The 18,589-nt window shown below is 48.2% G+C and overlaps 1 protein-coding gene across 4 annotated transcripts in view; it reads left to right on the top strand.

Annotated features, from left to right (window-relative positions):
• The window catches only part of MVB12B (multivesicular body subunit 12B), a 62,356-nt gene that overhangs the window by 39,094 nt on the left and 4,673 nt on the right, over positions 1 to 18,589 (top strand). For all 4 annotated transcript variants that reach the window (XM_035341337.1, XM_035341338.1, XM_035341339.1 and 1 more), the window contains 2 exons: positions 12,924 to 12,979; positions 14,911 to 14,970. In XM_035341337.1, coding sequence (XP_035197228.1) covers positions 12,924 to 12,979; positions 14,911 to 14,970 — 116 coding nt within the window. The remainder of the gene's footprint in view (positions 1 to 12,923; positions 12,980 to 14,910; positions 14,971 to 18,589) is intronic.

Here is an 18,589-nt window from a genome sequence, read left to right on the forward strand (position 1 = left end):
GCTGTTTTACAGTGGTTTTTGCACAGAAGTTGAATTTAATCTACTATATTACATTGACCAGCAGAGTTATTCTAATGTAGTATTTTGTGATTTGACAAAGAATAATAGAACACATTGCTCATTGTTCGTTACTGTGCTGCTAATAAAAAGGAGTTCTAGTGCAGAAAACCAGGCTGTTATTTATGAAGAATGCTTAATTTGCACAGTTAAAAATGCAAAATTGTTACAATGAGATGTTCTCTCTTTTGCATAGAAGATTTGGGCAGAACAAATGAAAATAGTCTTGTTGGTACAGATTACATCTAATAAAGAAGGATTTTTTTAAAAAATAGCTAGTGTGGTTAGACTGTTTTACTGGGAGAAGCAGTCATCCAGGCAGCATGCGCTGGATCCTATCGAGAGGTGTCACTGGTGTTTTCCCTGATCATCGTAGTCTGGATATCTCAATGGCATAATTTCATTCGTGAAGGTTGTGGGGCTTCATTTATCTAATGACATGCTGTTTATACACAACAAGCCCCACGTGAAGCCCCCTCACTAAGTAGACTATTGTGGTTCGGGTTGGTGTGAACTCGGCCTTCGGAGGAGGTGCCCGTGGTCCACATGCCCACCAGGTCTGGCACCAGCGCCGGGTTCCGCTGAATTTCCTCGTTGCCTCCCAACGTTTGTTGCACCCTCCTGCAGCCATGCGTGGAGCGCTGCTCTGACGGTGCTGACACCATTTCTTCCCGCTAAGTGTCATACGTGTTTGCTTGTTTTTCCTTCCTTTGGCCAGCTCGGGGGCTGGCAGTGCCCCTGCCCATGGACAGCTTCGCTGCTCCTGGCCGTGGGTGCCCTGCGGTCAGGGACAGCAGCGTGAGCACATCCTCATCTCAGGGGCCGGGCGTTGTCCTGAGGTGTCTGCTGCTGCACGTAGATGCTTGTGGAGAGAGGCGCTGACGGTATGGTCCAGGGCTGAGTCTGAGACGTCTTATTAATCCTTGAAAAGCAAAACAGCAAATGTTTAAAAAATGACCCTCTGGTTAATGGAATTAAAATCTCCAATTAAATTAGAAAAGTGGGGATACAGTAAATGGACTTTTGTAAAGAGTGCTTATTTTTAACTCAGTAGAAAAAAAGACAAGTAATTAACTCAGCCATTAGAAAGCTCAAAATTCCTCCCGTCTCCTGTGCAACGAGAAAATTGTTTTGTGTATACTTTTATATATGTAGGAATAATATATAGAGAAACGACTAATGGCATAAATCAGAAATGATTAGAAAATATTTGTTCTAATGAAGTAATAATTTGGTAGTAATGCTTTTCATCAGTGTAGCTTAAGGCTACATTAAGTGGACAGACTTTATATGGATTCTCTAATTTTAATCTCCAAAATGCTATCTAATGTCTCATTAAGACTTGCATATAATGTATCTTAAGTACAGTCATTAAATATAGTTTAGGGAGATTTATGTTCAGATATTGCTTAAAGATGTTTTAATAGGCCCATTTACTCTGATGATATTAATGAGCTCTTAACACATATTAAGCTTCTAAAATTGGTAGTATTCCTCTCACAGTGAGCAAAACAACTTAGGAATTGTAAATGAATTGGGTGCTCCAATAAGGCTCTTCAGTTGAGTCTCCAGACACCCTCTTGAATCCGTTTCACTCTGTAAGTGTCAGGCTCTGTGCCTCCTGCCTTCCTGCAGCATGCCTTACACGGGCTTTGCAAGGTCATTCAGACCTCACCAGCAGTTGTCTCCTGGGCATGCAGGGGTTAATGGGTGCTCCTGTAAGCATGTAGACCGTAGAGCTGATGTAAACATGTAAAACTTGACACAAATCTCGTTGCATATTCACTAAAATAAATAGATATTTTAAGGAAAAAGACAGCATGGCCCTAATTTTCATAAATTCCTTGCTTTTGATCATTTCAAGTTAGCGTGCAACAATTGTAATTATGTATAGTAAGAACTGTTCGTTCCCGTATTTTCACTTTAGTTCCAACTCTGAAAGTTATTGCAAGCAAGATGCTCCAGTTTCATCACTCAGCTCTTAAAAAATCCTTCTGAGTTCAGAGACTTTTATAATTACTAAATTGGTTTGTTAGAAGGAGATAATAGCAAATTTCTTCTTTTCATAATTGGACATTTCTTCCCTGTAGGCTAATGTATGCGCAGCACTTGCATACACAATAAGCTGTGCTTTTGAAAAGCCGTAACTAGCTAATAAGTGCTGTGGTGTCATCAGAGAGTAATGGTTTGCTGATTAGCATAATTAATGACAAATGGTGGTGTGGAGCTGGTGGATTGGTTTAGCAGATGATGAATGCATCGCAGCCCGAGTTGAATCCTGCCAAGAAGGCCTTGCTGGCTGTCAGCCGTCTGTTGCCGCGCAGGTAGACCTCATTAGTCACCGCCAAGCGTGCCAGATCGCCTTCACCGCCGTCCGGGGCTGGGGGGCTCAGCACGGCGCGCTGCAGGCACCCCTCTGCCCGGGGCTGGCCCTGGCCCCGCGCCTGCTGAGCACCGCTGGGGACCTGCCGGGAGCTGCTGCGCCCACGCGGGGCCCGCTGGTGGGTGCTGAGCGTGCCGCTCCCTTGGAGGGCAGGAGGGAAGCTATAGGCGACCACTCATGATATGAGATGGGCGCGTTTATCTGTGACTTGATTAATCAGGGCTAATTTGCATTCACAAATGAGACTGATAAAAATGGAGTTACCTTTTCACCTTTAAAGGGGAGGAGGGATTATTTCTAGGTTGTCTCTTTTTAAGTGATAAGCAACTCTTTTACCAGTAAGGATGAAAATACTTAATTTGCATTAGCAAAAGAAGCTAATTATTATATAGTTAATTAGCATCTGGAAATGAGGATTATCTTAATTACAAAGCACAATTTCCTTAATAGCTACAAAACTGTAAGTTTGATCTGTGTGGAGATTGGCGACTATTATTATGTAATTAGTGATCATATTAATGGTGCAATGTATTTAGATATAATTTGCATATGCAAATGAAATTTACCTGATAGAAATATGTGGCTCCACTAATGGCTCTGAGCACTTAAAGTAAATTACATTAGGAGATCCAGATCCTGGCTTGCCTCGCAGTGGTGCTGAGACCTCTCCTCCTGCAGAAGAGCCGGCGGTGCGGGGTGTTGTGAGATAGTGGGGGCACACAGACGCTGCCCAGCCGTCTCAGTTCCCTGGGCTTGTCCACGTTACAGCTTCTGGCAGCTGAGCGTTCCCTCGTGCAGCACAGGCATTGCCCGTGCCGTGCTGGCAGCCCCTCCTACACTGAAGGCATCGGTTCCCTGACGAGGCTGCTTTGGCTGGAGCAGTGTTGTCCCTAGAGCAAAAGGTGGTAACTGCAGGAGGAAGCGTTCCGTGATGATGGCAGTAGTGAGCTACTGGGCAAGGAGATGCCAGTCCCACCACCTTCCTTTGTAGCATGCTTGTGATTCCTTTCTGCTTTCCATTCACATCTGGGGATGCCTTGGTATGGAAAGCATGCCTTTTACATGACAGCTGATCCAGTGCCTTTGCCCTGCCATTGCTGGGAGCAAAAAGCTGCATGTATGTTCAAAACCACCACAACAAAAATAACAACAAAAACAAACAAACAAAACAAACAACAACAACAAAAAAAACATTTAAAAGAGAAGTGTGGTGAGAGAGAGGGTGCTGCATACCTGTATCGCACTCAGGGAGCCCTGTGGGATATGTACTGGTTGCACAGCTGGAGGTTGCGGGGTGCTGAGCAGGATCGCAGCTGTCCCTGCGAGTGCCTCTGGCCCCATGGGACCTGGCCCCTGTGCACAGAGAGGTTTTCAAATGGGGGGGATCCAGAAGATCCTCTCATGGTGACCTCCCACCTCCGTAGGTGTCTCAGCAAAGGAGAATTAAAGCTTCCAGGGCCAGATACTGTAACAAAATGAAGTGTGTTTCTGTAATATACCCTGGTTCTAACCTGGGGTACTGAAAATTACTGAAGTGAAAAAAAATACAAGTGCTGGAAGGAAGCAGCCATTACTGAGCAGGATGTTTCTCTCATCAAGAGGGAGAAATTTACAGCTGCCTGCCGGGGAACACTGCAGCTATTGTGGGTGCTTCCTGCGATGCTTTTCGCAACTGTTTGCTCAAGCCTGAGTTCTGTGTGCCTGCGTCTCCACTGCAGACAGACATTACAAGTTTAATGACTTCCACGGAGTCTGTGTATCGTTACAGTTAGAGCTGAAAGTAATTGAAAAATGTCTGTGTTTCTCTTCAGCACAGAGACCTGCGTGCAGGGGCTGGAGGAGTACCTCTGGTTGGGTGCTGCTGTTGGAGAGGGTCGCTGTCCTTATGTGAGACCTGCTTAAATTCCTCTGCAGCCCAGCACAAGTTCCCTGTTTTGTATCTGCTCTGGTCTAATTAATTAAGGGTTGTTGCTTGGAAGCAGCACATGCTTAGGTGTGATCTTTGAAGTTTAGTATAGTGCAGAGACTTCAAAGGAGACATTTTATTAAAAAATAATAAAATCAAGAGCTCCTAAACACTTGCAATTTGAAGAGCTTGTTTGAAGTCTATCCATGTTCTCTGGTGCTGATATAGCCGCGGTACCAAGGTACTATTTAGCTGTTACCATGCAGTATTTAACCTTAACTTTATTTAAAAAAAAAGGGGGGGGGGAATAATCAAAACCAGGAGTATTTTCTCAAGTGTTTTCATGGCTTGATCTAGCAGTAAAGAACTAATTATGTTGTGTCATGAGCTGTGCAGGAAATAGAGAAAATCAAGGCTGACAATCAAATTAGCAAAAATGAAAATTTAATCCAGGTCTGGTTTTTTAATCAATGTCATTTCAAAATGAACAGAAAAGCTGTAAACTGTTCCCATGGCGGAGGCTCCTCGCTGTGGTCAGGGAGGCACCATTAGGCAGGGCCCGGCTCCATGGCGCTGCCGTCCCGGGAGGCACCCGCAGAGCTCCGAGCGGGCTGTGCCTGTTCCTCAGCGCCCTGCCCGCGCCGCGCGCTGGCGGCAGCAGCGGGGGAGGCCCTGCAAGCGCTGGTCGAGCTGCCGTAGCCAGCTGGGTACGGCTGTGGGCCAGGAGGTGCCTCCAGTTGGGCAGTGTTGGTGCCCGTCAGCACGGCGGGCTGCGGGGCAGAGCGCCTCGCTCTGGTGCAGCGGGATGGACGCGGAGGCCTTGGCCCGTCAGGCTGAGCCCAGTGAGGGGTCGTGGCGGGGGGCAGCACCGGCAGGTCCGGACGTCAGGGCAGAGCCCCCTGTGCACCCCGCGTTGTGCCACGGCAGCACTTGCTGGAGTGGAGCTTGCTTGGAGACTGCCCTGGTCTCCTCTCATCAGCACACTTGTCTAACGAGGGGCTGTGTGGGGCCAGCCAACCTGCCGATCCTCTCGGCACAGCCAGCGACAGCAGCCTCTGCAGCAGCGGCACAGATGGCAAGCCCGAGCGACAATGTAAACTACAATATGTCTTGGAGACGCTGTCAGGCTGCCGCGGATTTGTCACATCGTGGCAGACTTTGGGTGGGGAGCAGCCACGTGTCCCCTGCTCTTGCCTGAGAAGTTGCTTATTGCAGGGCTACGCCTGGTAGGCTGCAGAGGAGTTGGACACGAGCCAGAAGAAACAGTGGTCAATTGCTTGATATGTGGGCACTTCATTAAACAAATAAGTGTGCATTTGGGGGGGCGGTGTCTGAATCTGAGCAGTGCAGCCTGTGGTAATCGCAGGCATTCTGATTGCTGAGGATTTGGCAAGAGCTCGCAGGGAGAGTTTGCTTTTGTTTTCCCCCTGAGATTTTGCTATCATTAGTGATTTGGAAACGCAGAGTGGTGGTGTTCCATCTGGGACTCGGTGCACAGTAGCACAGAGCACACACACATGTTTACTATTCAGGCTGCTATTTAAATTACTGTGTACAGAAATACAGAAGTAGGAGGCTTAGCTGTACATTATGAAAAGGGTGGTTTATTTTGAAAAGCTTGCATCTTCTTCTTGATGCGTTGCAGGCTGTTGTAAAAGATGTTTTTCTGCCCTTGTGAATGACTTTCCTCTGCACTGAGATCACACAACATTCCTTTGGTGTTTGATGTCGGTGTCCTGCAGTCCTCCACGTGCGAGTGTAACGGCTGAGGCACACCCTGCGGTTCCAGAGCCGTGTGCGCTTCGTAGGGGATGAAGGGCACCGAGTGCTCTGCTGGGGTACTGGTGGTACTGCCCTGTGCCCTGCCTCCTCCACACACCAGGCACACGTCCCTCAGGAGAGCAGGGCCTGCCTTGCACCCCATTCCCTCCAGCCGAGTCACACCCCGCTCATGTATTATGTATTGCCTTCGATTGCCAGAATTCTCTCTTGTTCTTGGCGTGCAGGACTTGATGGCACAGGGGCTGCGGTCTCTTGTGTATGTGCAGGTTCTGTTGGAAGGGACTGGGCTGCCCAGGTGCTGTGCTGCCCTCCCCAGGCTGCGCTCTGTGGAAAGGGAGAGCAAAACCTTCCAGCATTGCCCTGGGAGCATGGTGTTTCCGTGTTCATCCAATTTATCGGTGGTTTCTCTTGGCTCGTGCACATAGCTGCCCTCTCTGATCGCTGGAGCACCAGCAGTCTGTGCCCAGCCTGCCCTAAGTCTTGCATGTTCCAAGTTCCTGATGAAAGCAGTGAAGATATTATTTACTATAGTGTCGTTTAGCTGAAAATTAAGTTTCTCTGAGCAGGTGAGCTTTGCTGATTTTATGGTATTACTGTAGGCTGTTCTATGAGATATCCATTGTGGTAAAACATAAACACTGAAACGGTGTTTCAGGTCTGGGGAAAATCTAAAGACTTGTGCGGTATTACAGAAAGCTATTTCTGAAATCTAAGATTATTTAAATTTTTAAAGTGGCAATAGTACATCCAGTGTTGTGGGGGTTTTCTTTTTTTTTTGGGGGGGGGGGGGGGGATGTTATCAATGTTTTAATTTTCATAGTAATGTAGGAAAATGTTTTGTGAGGGACTTACTTAAATATTTTTAATATCAGAGGCTGAAAATTTGAGTGTAAAAGGCCATGCAGAAAAAGCAATAAAGAAATCCAAAGCTATAAAAGCTTATGGTGAGAATTTAAATGCAGAAACAGCTGTTATTTCCTTGGGAGTTGAGGTATATAAACTTTTCTATGGCTGTGTATCCCCACTATAGTGGTGTGAAGAATTAGCGCTCACTGCAGTGTGCAAACTGAACCCGCCAAGCACTGAGGCAGCTATTCATCTATACCCAGGAGCTAAATATGACAATGTTAGCATTTTTCATTTCCCTGACGTTACCATTAATAAAGCAATGATCCAAAAGAAGCTTTGCTGAGTCTGTTCTTTATGCTTCCATCACTCACGACTAGATAATTTCACACAGGATCGTTTTTAAATTAAATGACGATAAAAGCGCTCTGCTGTCCTGTGTTCACTAGTTCATAGAAGTCTATCAAGTCATTAATGTGTCATGACAAACTGCTAGTTGGATACAAGAGTAATTAATTATTTGCATAAATAACAGGTTGAACTTCGTGCTTTGAACTGCAATGACATGTGCATAACATCATGGGCATCTTAAAACCTCTCGTGGAGAGTTCACAGGAGGGGTTAAAACTGAGCCGTGTGTGTGCGTGAAATCGTATCCTGACTTAAAATGGTCAGGAGCTTGGCTTGAGTTTTGATGCTTTTTGTGTTCTTAGGTTCTTCATTAATGGCTGTTTCAAGAAAGCATCTGATCACTGGAGATTTCAATGAACAATTATACAGATTTTCATAATCACCATTAATCACCACATATTTTTCAAGATAATTACAGCAATTATTATTTAGATTCCTCTTTTATGTGTACATTGTAGAAAAGAACAAGTGCTTATTACACTGGGTAGCGTAGAGAACTACAGTCTGAAGTTCTTTGTCATCCAGAAACTCATTATGTTAACTGATGCCGCCTGTGAAAGTTCGTCAGCATGTTTAAATTAGGGTAGCATTGGCAGGTCTGATTATTTAAATCTGGTAGCTTTGCTAAAAATATAGTTATTCTAGAAAGATGAATTACTAATTTGACAACTGAGATTTAGTTGGAGTCTGCGGCACAGAAGGCAGCATCTATCGTGTGCTTAGAGGCGGGTGACAGTACTTCTTCATATTAAAGAGCAAATTTCTAAGTGAGCTAACAAGTTGTATTTATAGAGCCTAGTTTTGTGGCATGCCCTTTAAAGGCTGATAATAAGTCTTAGTAAATTATGATGAAGTAGCAGCAACCAGGCAGAAGCTGAACATGCTTTCCTGTGGTCCTGCGTGGTGCCACCAGCCCGGTCTCCCCTCAGCTTGGTCAGGGCTTCTCAGGGAAATGCTCCCCTCCACGGTTTGATTGCAGGAGTGCAGTTCTGGCAGTTGGCTCCTTCTGACTCTTTATCTAATTCCAGTGAATGAGCTAATTGGATATAACCCTCAGGGAGGAGCTGTTCCTCAGAGACAATAAGCAGCCACTGAAAACATTTTTCTTTCTGAACTCCCTTTTTATTTTTTTCCATTTGGAGAGCGAGTGGTGGAGGCACCTCCCTAATCTGTTGCAGATGCTGTAGCTGTAATTACGTGAAGGGGAGAAGCTGCTCCTCCCCGGGACTGCCAGCCCTCCGCAGCGCTGCTCTGCCCGCCAGCGTCCCCGTGCTGGGGTGCTCAGGGCCGGGCCCTGTGGGTGCGGTGAGGGGAGCGGCGCGGAGCTTTCCGCCAGGCCCTCCTGCTGCCGTTGGCTGTGCAGCCCCCCCTGTGTGCCAGGGAGGTGGCAGGAGGCATGTGGCCAGGGCTCTGCCCTGCTGCAGCTCCTCTTGAAGCCTCAGTGTCGAGGGGCCGTGCGCCATCACCTCCGTCACCTCCATCGTGTGCCCGCCCGGCCGCGCTCAGCCTGGAGGTGCGGGCTGTGGGCGCTCTGTAGCAGTGGCTGCTGCTCAGGCCCTGGCTCTGCTTGCCCCTGCTGCGCTGCCAGCCCCGGTGCAGGCCTGGCCTCAGCATCTCTCCCATGGGCTGCTGATGCTGATAATTAGTTAGATCTTCTCTCTGCCTGTTGTACGAGTTAAAATATCAGGGAGGTGCCAGGGTCAGGGGGTGGGAGCTGCTGGCAGGATCGGCAGAGGTGGCCTGAGGGCACCCTGCCAGGGCAGGCAGCACTCTCTGGACCCAAAATACAGCAAAGGTGGCCAATAAGTCATGAGAAAAGTCAAAATCCTTTGGAGCGAGGTGTGTCCCATGCTGTTGTCCTGGCCTATGGAAGCGGCTGCTGTGCACTGCGCCTGGTCAGGCTCGCAGGCAGGCGTGGGGTGGGAACTCAGAGGGGGACAGATGGGCAAAGCCTGAAAACTGCATAAAGGCAATGAAGGGCAATAAAATCTATATCTACCTGTGTAAAGAGGCTTTTAAGTGACATGAGCAAGGCAATTTATAGATCTTTAAAAACATTTTAAAGTTACAACCTTTAAAAAATGTCAAAACCTGTATGGGTTATTACATGAGCTTACTCATGTGATGGTATGAGTAATGCTACTTGCAGTAATGCTGCAAAAAGGGGACTTCACCCACCTCTTTTGTTGTGAATCAATACGTTTTGTCTTGGAAAGAGAGTTTTACTTTACCATTCGTTAGCACCAGTTCCTCTTACCCCCTTCTGTTACTGTCTGCTCATCCTGAAAGTGGCACTAGCGGGCATTAAGGAGCGTTGCACAGCTCTTGGCCAGACTAAAACTAGAACTGTAGCTCCAGACCAAAGCGTGGCTGGTCAGTTTTGACGTGAAAACATTTTAACACCGGGCAGCATCTCAGCACAGTATTTCTCTCATCGAAGACTGCCAGGAGTGTCTGAAAAACAGTGGAGAGAGGTGTGGGGGGGAAGGGGGAGGAGAAAAAGAAAGTAACCACAGGCTGCTGCTGATGTTTATTTACAGCACAACATCAGAACAAGAGACATGGAATTAAAAGCCTCCTACAGTTCTGGTCTCATTTAACTTTATTATGAAATTAAGTGTAAGCTGTAAAGTGCAGTTGCACACTGCCTCGTGGTGTGTGGTGGGAGCGAGCGATGGCACTCGCAGCCAGGCCCTGGTGCTGGACAGCCCCAGCAGATCCTGGTGCAGCGGGGGGAGCCCTCTCCTATGGCACCTGCCTGCTGGTGGGGGTACTCAGCCCTCGGGACTGCTCCCTGGAGCGGGGTGTTTCCCTCTCTGCGGGGCGATGGTGAGCTGGATGCATGGTGTGTGCGCGCACATATGCAGCCCATCGCTGCGGTGTTGCTGCTCATGCCGTGTGACTGTACTCTCCCTGAGGGGTATGGAGAGGTGGTCCTGTGCGTGGAGAGGATGTCTGCCAGGGCTGGGCACCGGCAGCGATGGAACCTGCTCTGCCACCGTGCGCTTTGTGCTCTAACCGCTGGGAGACCTTGGTGCTGCAGCCTGGCTGTGTCAGAACAGAGCCCCGCACACAGCACCAGCGCTCCCCAGCAGCACCGCTGCTGAGAACGCTCTTCTCTCCCACAGGTGGTTTTTGTTCAGATTAGTGCTTTGTGTAGGACCCGTGCCAAGCACACTCTAAACCTGAGGAGAGGCATAGTGTGACAGAGACGTTCACAGATACCAGTTCAGCATTTTGGTGGAACTAATTGTCAGTGCATTTATTAATCTTTTGGATTTTGATTTATATGGCTAAAAGGAGGTCAGGTGCCTCATCCTTGAAGTTGTTGTAAATGTGAAAATACACTACTTTGGTAACAGTAATTTAAAATCTCTTTCTTCCTGCATCAAGTGTTAATAAGACCACACTCAGCACCTTTGGTAAGGCATGGGGAGCGGGGGGATGTCCTTTGAAGCATCTACTTCAGCCTAGGCCATAGTTCAGCCTCCAAGCACCGAGGCAGTAGGAGCTGCCACTGCCCGCGTGCTTCAGTGTCCCCAGCAGAGCCATCTGCCTCCAGCCTGCTGCACGTTGAAGCCGCCCTCCCCAGCTGCACCAGTACCGCCACTGGCACCCAACCTGGCCGTGACACGGGTGCTGCAGCCGCTGGGAGGAGGCTGCCCCCACTGCCTGGCATAGCATGGGGCTGGTGGTGCAGCCTGCAAGGACAGCCTGGTGCTATATCTGTGTAAAGTTTCCCCAGTTGGTGGGTATTTAAATCCCCTTGTCTCCAGTGCCTGGCAGTGAACAGAACTGTTGAATGAGCTTGTTGTTTTCTGATTTTTCCCTTTAATGTATTTTACAAGCAGCCTAGTGACAGGCCCGATACTCCAGCTCGATGCACGCTCCCCACGCTTTGGGATTGCAGCATTAATAACACACTTCCATGCATCATGCCATTTTTAAGCATGATCGTTATGATAAAGGGCATATACTTAATTACAGGCCTGCTTAATTACAGCTCTGTTGAAGCTCGTTTGTTTAGGAGAGTGCTAATTGTGCTGCTGAGCCCTTGGCACACCCTGCTTTCATCTGCTGCCTTGCTCTGCAGTTCTCAGCTCTGTCAGGACTGAAGTGTTCGGGACTGAAGGACTGATGGAGGCAGTGCAACAGGGGTGGCAAGAGGGGAACATGCAAACGCACCATGCCTTATTCTTTAAATTACTTTACAAAAGCTGGTGTGTGACTGATCAAAGCAGGTTTCTGTCGGGATAACAAATGCAGAGGTTCAAAACTTCCTGGATTTTGTGATGCTGCTTTTCATCTGTTTCCTTTTGTTTCATGTAACACTGCAGCTGCCACATAGCACCTTTGATAATGAAATTATACCGGTGGAGTGAATTTTTTGTGTTTTTTTTTTTTAAGTTGAAAATACACAAAATGAGTGTAAAATGCTAAGTATTCTTAAATAGCCATTATTAAAACACTAACATGGTAACTCACTGGTGCTGATGGCAGTTGGGAAACAGCAAATAGGAAAACGCAGGGTTCATGCACACACTTCGTGAAAGAAAACCCTATTTGAGGATTACTTCAGGGCATTTCAGGGGTTAAACTTGCTCCAGTTTGAACTTTTTATTTCTTTAAGAGCTGAAATTTAAAGACTTAAAGGTGTAACTGAAATAAAGCATGTGTATCTGGGGCTGCACTCTGCTTAGAAATGTGCCCTTCTCAGTCTTTGTGGAAATTGTTGAGATACATGCTTTAAAAATAAGTGGTTCGCTTGTACTGACATGTCCTGTGGGAGGATTTCTGTGAAGTTTCCAAGGTGGTGATAACAAGACAAAAACACTGAACATTGTTGCAATATCTGAGAACAATATACGACATTATGAATAGAAAAAATCCTCTTAATATCATTATGGTGATGCTACAGAGAGTGCCTAGCATGGTGACATGTCCTTGTGTCTCTCCAGCTACTTCACTGGTTTCTGTCCTCCAGATGTGGTTAGCATTTTGTTCAAGCTCCACTGCTTGCTGTTGAATTTCCAGTGGTGGCAGCCAGGTATGGGGAGGTGCTTGCTTCGGTTCTGCCCAGCAGCGCCTACCTACTGCTTTGTATTTGGAAACGGGAAAGTTATCTGAACCAGGTACTTTCCTTTTCCTCTGGTTAGGACACCAAGTTAGCTCAGATTGTTCTGTGTGGTAGCAATAACTGTCCTTCTTTTAAACTGTTAGTGTTTGTTTGCAGTTTCAAATGTCCTTATTTGGCAGCTGGTCCAAGTTGGAAGCAGACTCAAAACCGAGACCGTGAAATTATATGTGGGTAGAGCAGGGAGGGTTTATCGAATTCCTGACTTGGTAGAAACTAACCCAGCTGTCTTGAACAGAGAAAACACTGGGAGATTAGAGGGAGAAAAGATTGGCAATAACTTCTATGAGGTATCAATCAAACGTCAATGCCATGAACACTTGATATGTTGTTGTGAATGTGTGGAGCTGCATGTCAGAACTGAGCTGGAAATGTGACATTTTTGCTTGTTTTGTCCTTAACAGCAATGGATGGAGTACCTTTTATGATTTCAGAGAAGTTTGCCTGCGCTCCTGAAGGGGTGAGTTATCTTCAGTCTTCTTCCCATGTCCGTAATTTGTCTTTTCATGGAGAGTGATCACATAGCATTAACACAAATTACCAGCTTCTGAGACATTTTCTTCTGTATGATCTAATACGTGCCTTGTCCTTGAGATGACCCATGGTTGCACTTCAGAACACTTTCCAGTAGGGTGGGAGCAGCTTTTGCCAGATCTTTTCTGAAACTGAATTCTCCCAGGAGACAAAGGTTCAATGCCATTAAAAATAGGAGTGGTGATTTGACCTTCTGTGCACTGGAAACATTTCTAATTTCCTAGTCTAGATTTTAAAGAAAGCTGCAAATACTCAGGTCTCCTAAATATAACCTGTTGTGGAGACAGCATAGTACAGTCAACCTTATGGGTTTCCTTTTGCACCCCAGAAGTTGAAGGCAGCAGGAACAGCACAATGTTTGCTGGTGCTGACACCCGGCTGCTGCTCTGAGGCTCGCCCTGGGTGCTGCGCGTCCCCTGGGAGCAGAGCCAGGAGCCGGGCGAGGAGGGCAGGGTGCCTCCGAGCGGGGCCCAGTCTGCACTGCCCTGGCTTGGCCGCAGCACACAAGGTGCCTGAGCACGAGCGCTGTGGTCCCTAGCAGGTCGGTCTGTGTGCGCCACGACCGAGCCAGGGTTCCCCTGTCCCACTGCCTTGCTGCTAGATGCAGTGCCCAAAAGGCCCTCGGTGGCAGGAGTGTCTCTGGAAAACCGCCTGAGGAGCACCAGCGAGGCGGGACGCCCCTGTGTTCTCTGCTCGCACCAAGTACAACTGGCATTGCCTAAATCCTTCAGAGCTACTGGATCTGAAGGAACGCCGGTGATCCCGCACATGGAGCGCTGGTGGCTGTGGTGCCCCGCAGCGGGGCTGCCATGGCTACACTGGCAGAAAGCCAGTTCTGCGAGGGGCTGAGCCGTCCTGTTCACCGATTCCAGCCTGGAAAGTTTAAGGAGGTGCCTGCATCCTAATGACACCACAGCTGGACCTCTGCAGGGTGCCAGGGAACAGAAACGGGGATAGAAAAATGATGTAGCATTGCTGTTGCCCTCTGGTTTAAGAGATTATTTAAGCCTAGGCATCTCAATTGCAGCAGCAAAACATGCTTGGTTATTTTCACAAAGAGCGTGTTTCTGAGTGAATTCCCCTTGCAGAGCGGGGTCCTGCCCAGCACGCCCAGGAGCATCACTGGCCCAGCACTATCTTAAGTTGGTGATCCAGAGCTCAAAGGCTCCGCATCGTATTACCAGTTCTCTAATCCAGCCAATCCCTAAAACAATATCTCTTTAATTTACTAGATGCTGTTGCAGCAAACACAGAACCATCAGATGTGTCTGATTTTTCACATCATACTCCTGCTTCATGCATTCTTTTTCTCGCTGACACAAGTGTGTGTGCAGCTGGATGTGGTTTTTCACAACCACTGCTTTCTACAAGGGTTGTTTATGGGACATTATTCCCAGAAAGCTGGAGTCCCCTGCTGCGAGGACAAATGCAGAAAGATTAGGTCATGCTAATCTCCCTTCAGATCCTTTAGACACCATTGCCACCATATGGTCAATATGATCGAGGTTTTCCACAGCCGGTGCCACTCACACCTGCGTGCTGTGGCCACACAAAATCCATGGGGTATTACAAAGTGTGTTCCAGTAACAACTGGCCCGTGGCAGGGAGATGGTTAAAGATTTACCTGTTTAAAGTGACACTGTGATGAGTGTCAGCTGTCCCCATTTAGGGAGAAAGGCATTAGAGCTGTTATCCCTAAACCGCCTTCTGCTGCTTCTCTCTTGTGGTGCACTGAGAAATAGGATTATACATGCATTTACAGATGGTGCCTCTAAATCTCTGGTGATAGAGTATTTGCTGACTTTAAACAAAACCAAAATCAAAACAACAACAAAAATTGCCCTTTTTTCCCACCAGATGCAGCCAGTTGATTTTTTGGGCATCACAATCAAAACCCTTGCAGAAATCGAAAAGGAGGTAGGTACCCAGCCATACACTAAGAAGAAGTGTCATGAGATCTGTGTTCATTTAGTTGTAAGACTTTTCCTCCTGTGGAAGAGGTCTTGTCTTTCCCAAGTCACTGCTGGTAGGTGAAGTCAATGCTGAGTCAAACAGTAAGTACAGAATTAGAGACATCTCTGATTTGTGCCAGGTAAAGTGTTAGATGTTGAATCTAGTGGCAAAGTCTGCTGGCCTCCATTTAATTCCAGACGTCTCTCTTATTTAACCTTTCTTTCTCTTTTACTAACAAAAGGTGTTTGTTACAAGCAAGGTGCTGTTTGTGTCAGGAAGCAAATGAAGTCAGCTAAGTAGTATAAAGTAAACTACATCATAATTTTTCAGTTAGAATCTGCAGGTAACTTGGTACCAGGAAAAAGAACTGGCATTTTTAGCGAATGTGGGTCTTTCAGGAGGTTAGGGAACAGGCAGGAATCAAACTGAGACTGTGTTCCCAAGGGAGTATTTGGCACACACATGGCTTGGGCTGCATGGTGCTGAGGACCCAGCTGCTCTGCAAGAGCTGCTTCTCCGGTGCATGTCTAACACCAGGCAGACCATTCTCAGCAGCATTTATTTCTTTCGGCATCCTTGGTCACAGATGTCTCTGTTGTGCAGACCAGCAGGGTTAAAGGCAAAGAGTAAGAAGGTAGCATAGCTATACTTCCAGACTCTTCTTGGCCTCTCTGCTCTTTGGTTCCAGATGTGGGTCCAGTTTCCTAAATCATAGAATCATGGAATGGCCTGGGTTGAAAAGGACCTTAAAGATCATTTAGTTTCACCCCCCCTGCTCTGGGCAGGGTTGCCAACTGCTAGAGCAGGCTGCCCAGGGCCTCATCCAGCCTGGCCTTGAATGCCTCCAGGATGCAATTGGCCTTCCAGGCTGCAAGCGCGCGCTGCTGGCTCATGTCCAGCTTCTCATTCATCAGGACCCCCAAGTCCTTCTCCGCAGGGCTGCTCTCAAGTTCTTCTTCTCCCGCTCTATATAAGTACCTGGGATTGCCCCAGCCCAAGTGCAACACCTTGCACTTGGCCTTGTTGAACCTCATGAGGTTCTCATGGGCCCACTTCTCTAGCCTGCCCAGGTCCCTCTGGATGGCATCCCTTCCCTCTGTTGTATCGACTGCACGGCTCAGCTTGGTGTCATCTGTGAACTTGCTGAGGGTGTACTCGATTCCATCGTCTATGTCATTGATAAAGTTGTTGAAGAGCACCGGACCCAAGACCGACCCCTGAGGGACACCACTTGTGACCGGCAAGTCACAAAATCTGTCTCCTTCCTGCCTTAAAATTTTGCCTGAGTAAGAAAAGAAGTTGGCTGGTTGCCAGAGCTTTTCAGGCTTCTGTCAGCACAGCGGAGCGGTGTGATGGTGACTCTGAACATGCTGCCCAAGTGTGGAAATTGCTGGCAGAAGCACCCAGCTGCCTCAGGCGCTGCAGTCCTGCCATGTGGCACGCCTGCTGTCCTGCTGGGGACCGCCGTGGTGTGCTTGGGCAGCCCCAGCGTGTCCTGAGCACGTGGAGCCCAGTGCTCGGGGAACAGCTGCTCAGGGCTGACGGCCCCGAGCCCTTCTGCCTCCTGTCCCCCTCTCGCCAGAGTCAGCTGCAGGTGCCTTTTGCTGGAGGGGAAGCGCAGTGGCGTTAGATTTCCTGCTGCTGCCCTCTCTATACTGCCAAGCGTGGAGAGGTCTGGGCAGCTTGGCGTGCTGCCTGCAGCCCTCTCCGGAGCCTCTCGCAGACCTGCAGAGTGTGAGGACCCATACTGGCTACACTGGTGCGGCTGTGGGAAGAGTGGCTGATACCTGCTGGTTCTCCCCACACCCTCCTGTTCCATTACAGGCTGTGTGTGTTTCGGGGTAATGAAAAGTATAATTATGCAGCCTATATTCCTTGATGAAGCATCTTGTCTGCACATAGATAGCTGCGCATATAAATATTGTGAATTTCCGCATGGTTTTATTTCCCTTGCAAGCAATAGCACCATTACAACAAATCTTCTGGATTTCCAGAGCAGCAAGAACATTTTCCCTGGAGCTAGATGCCATTCAAAAATATTCCCAAAGAATTCCAAGAGTTATTGTTCTCCGTCGCCACATTTGCAGATGTATGCACCCAACCTCCAAGCTGTGAAGCGCGCCACATGATAGGACCCCACCCTTTCAGGAAAATCAGTGAAAATAGGGTGCAAATCTGTACTGCACACGCAGCCTGCAGCTGGAGTGACTGCGTGCTCAGGCCGCATCTCTTTGCACCAGGCACTGGAACTGCACAGCCGTGCACTAGGGGGACGTATGAAGTGGTGAAGCCCAGTGGGAGCAGAGGGTGGAGAAGGTTTTAAGCTGAGTTTGCCCAAGGCCATTTTGGTGGACACAGGGCAGAGAGGAGAAGCCCCTGCAGCAGCCTCTCCTTGCGGGGCTGCAGGGGGGTTGTGCTTGCTAGTCCTCGTGTGCAGGGTAGGGAAACTTCCCCGTGTCAGCGTCCAGGCAGGCGAGATGGTCCCTGCGTAATGGCAGTGGAGCAGGCATGGGCACCAGGGCCGAGCACAGCTCCAGCAGCAGGTCGTGCCGCACCGCGTGGCCATCAGCAGCACAGGCAGGCTGCCGTGGGCCTCCCCTGCTCACGGGATGTTGGCAGAGAGCAGCGAGACTTCATTTCAGCTTGGCATTGAGCTAAAAGTCTGGAGAGGATCTAATTAGTAAAGTGAGCATCTAATATTAATTATTCTTTTTAAACTGACAAGGAAGGCAGTTCATTTAACCACTTAATTGCTACAAGTTTTCATAGGCTGTTCTTTGCAAATATATTTAATGAAGAAGTGGTAAATCTAAGAGAGCTTAAAATTTTAATTTTATACAGAAATATTTTTCCTTGTTCTCATGTTTGTAGTCAATTCTCCAGAGTGTAGTCACATGAAATGTTCTTTAAATGAACATATTTGCTAACTGGCATGATTTCAGTTTTTAAAACATTGGTTCCAGCAATTAGGCATTTTTTTCAGTTCCCAAATGACTAGAGAAATTCGTCTTGATTATAATTGCTCTTAGCCACGCATATCTAATTTGTGTCTTTTTAAGTGTTAATTAGTAAACAGTTTGAGCTGACATCTTTATGTGTTTGTGTGTTGAAAAATGATGCTTAGTGCTTATTTAGCTTGGGGCTGGTACTGCTGGCTGTGACATCATGACATTGAGGTAAAATTAATGAAGTCACGTTTGCCAATTAAAAGGCAGTCTTGAAAAAAACGACTTTTTGACACGACCTCTTCGCACAGTTTACACTGGGAGATGTGGCGTGTGCGCTACACGCGTGCTTTTTGTAGTTCCTACAAAATGGAAGCTCCGCGCGCCTCTGTTGGTGCCCAGCCCTCGGTTACCCGGCCAGCAAAAATTCCCAGTTCTTCTTCCCCGGCGTCAGCAGCGAGCAGGGAGCGCAGCGAGGCGCTCGCCGCCTTGAGGTGCCTCCGCTGCCGGTCGCCGAGCACCCCCTAGTGCCGCAGCGCCTCACTGCACGGCCCGGCCGCCCGGGCACGGCTTCCCCGCGCCGGCCGGCGGGCGGAGCTGCGGGGCGCCTGCGGCCGGCCGGGTGCCGGCAGCCGGGG

This window comes from Oxyura jamaicensis, chromosome 17 (genome assembly GCF_011077185.1).
Source record: "Oxyura jamaicensis isolate SHBP4307 breed ruddy duck chromosome 17, BPBGC_Ojam_1.0, whole genome shotgun sequence".
NCBI classification, from domain to species: Eukaryota; Metazoa; Chordata; class Aves; order Anseriformes; family Anatidae; genus Oxyura; species Oxyura jamaicensis.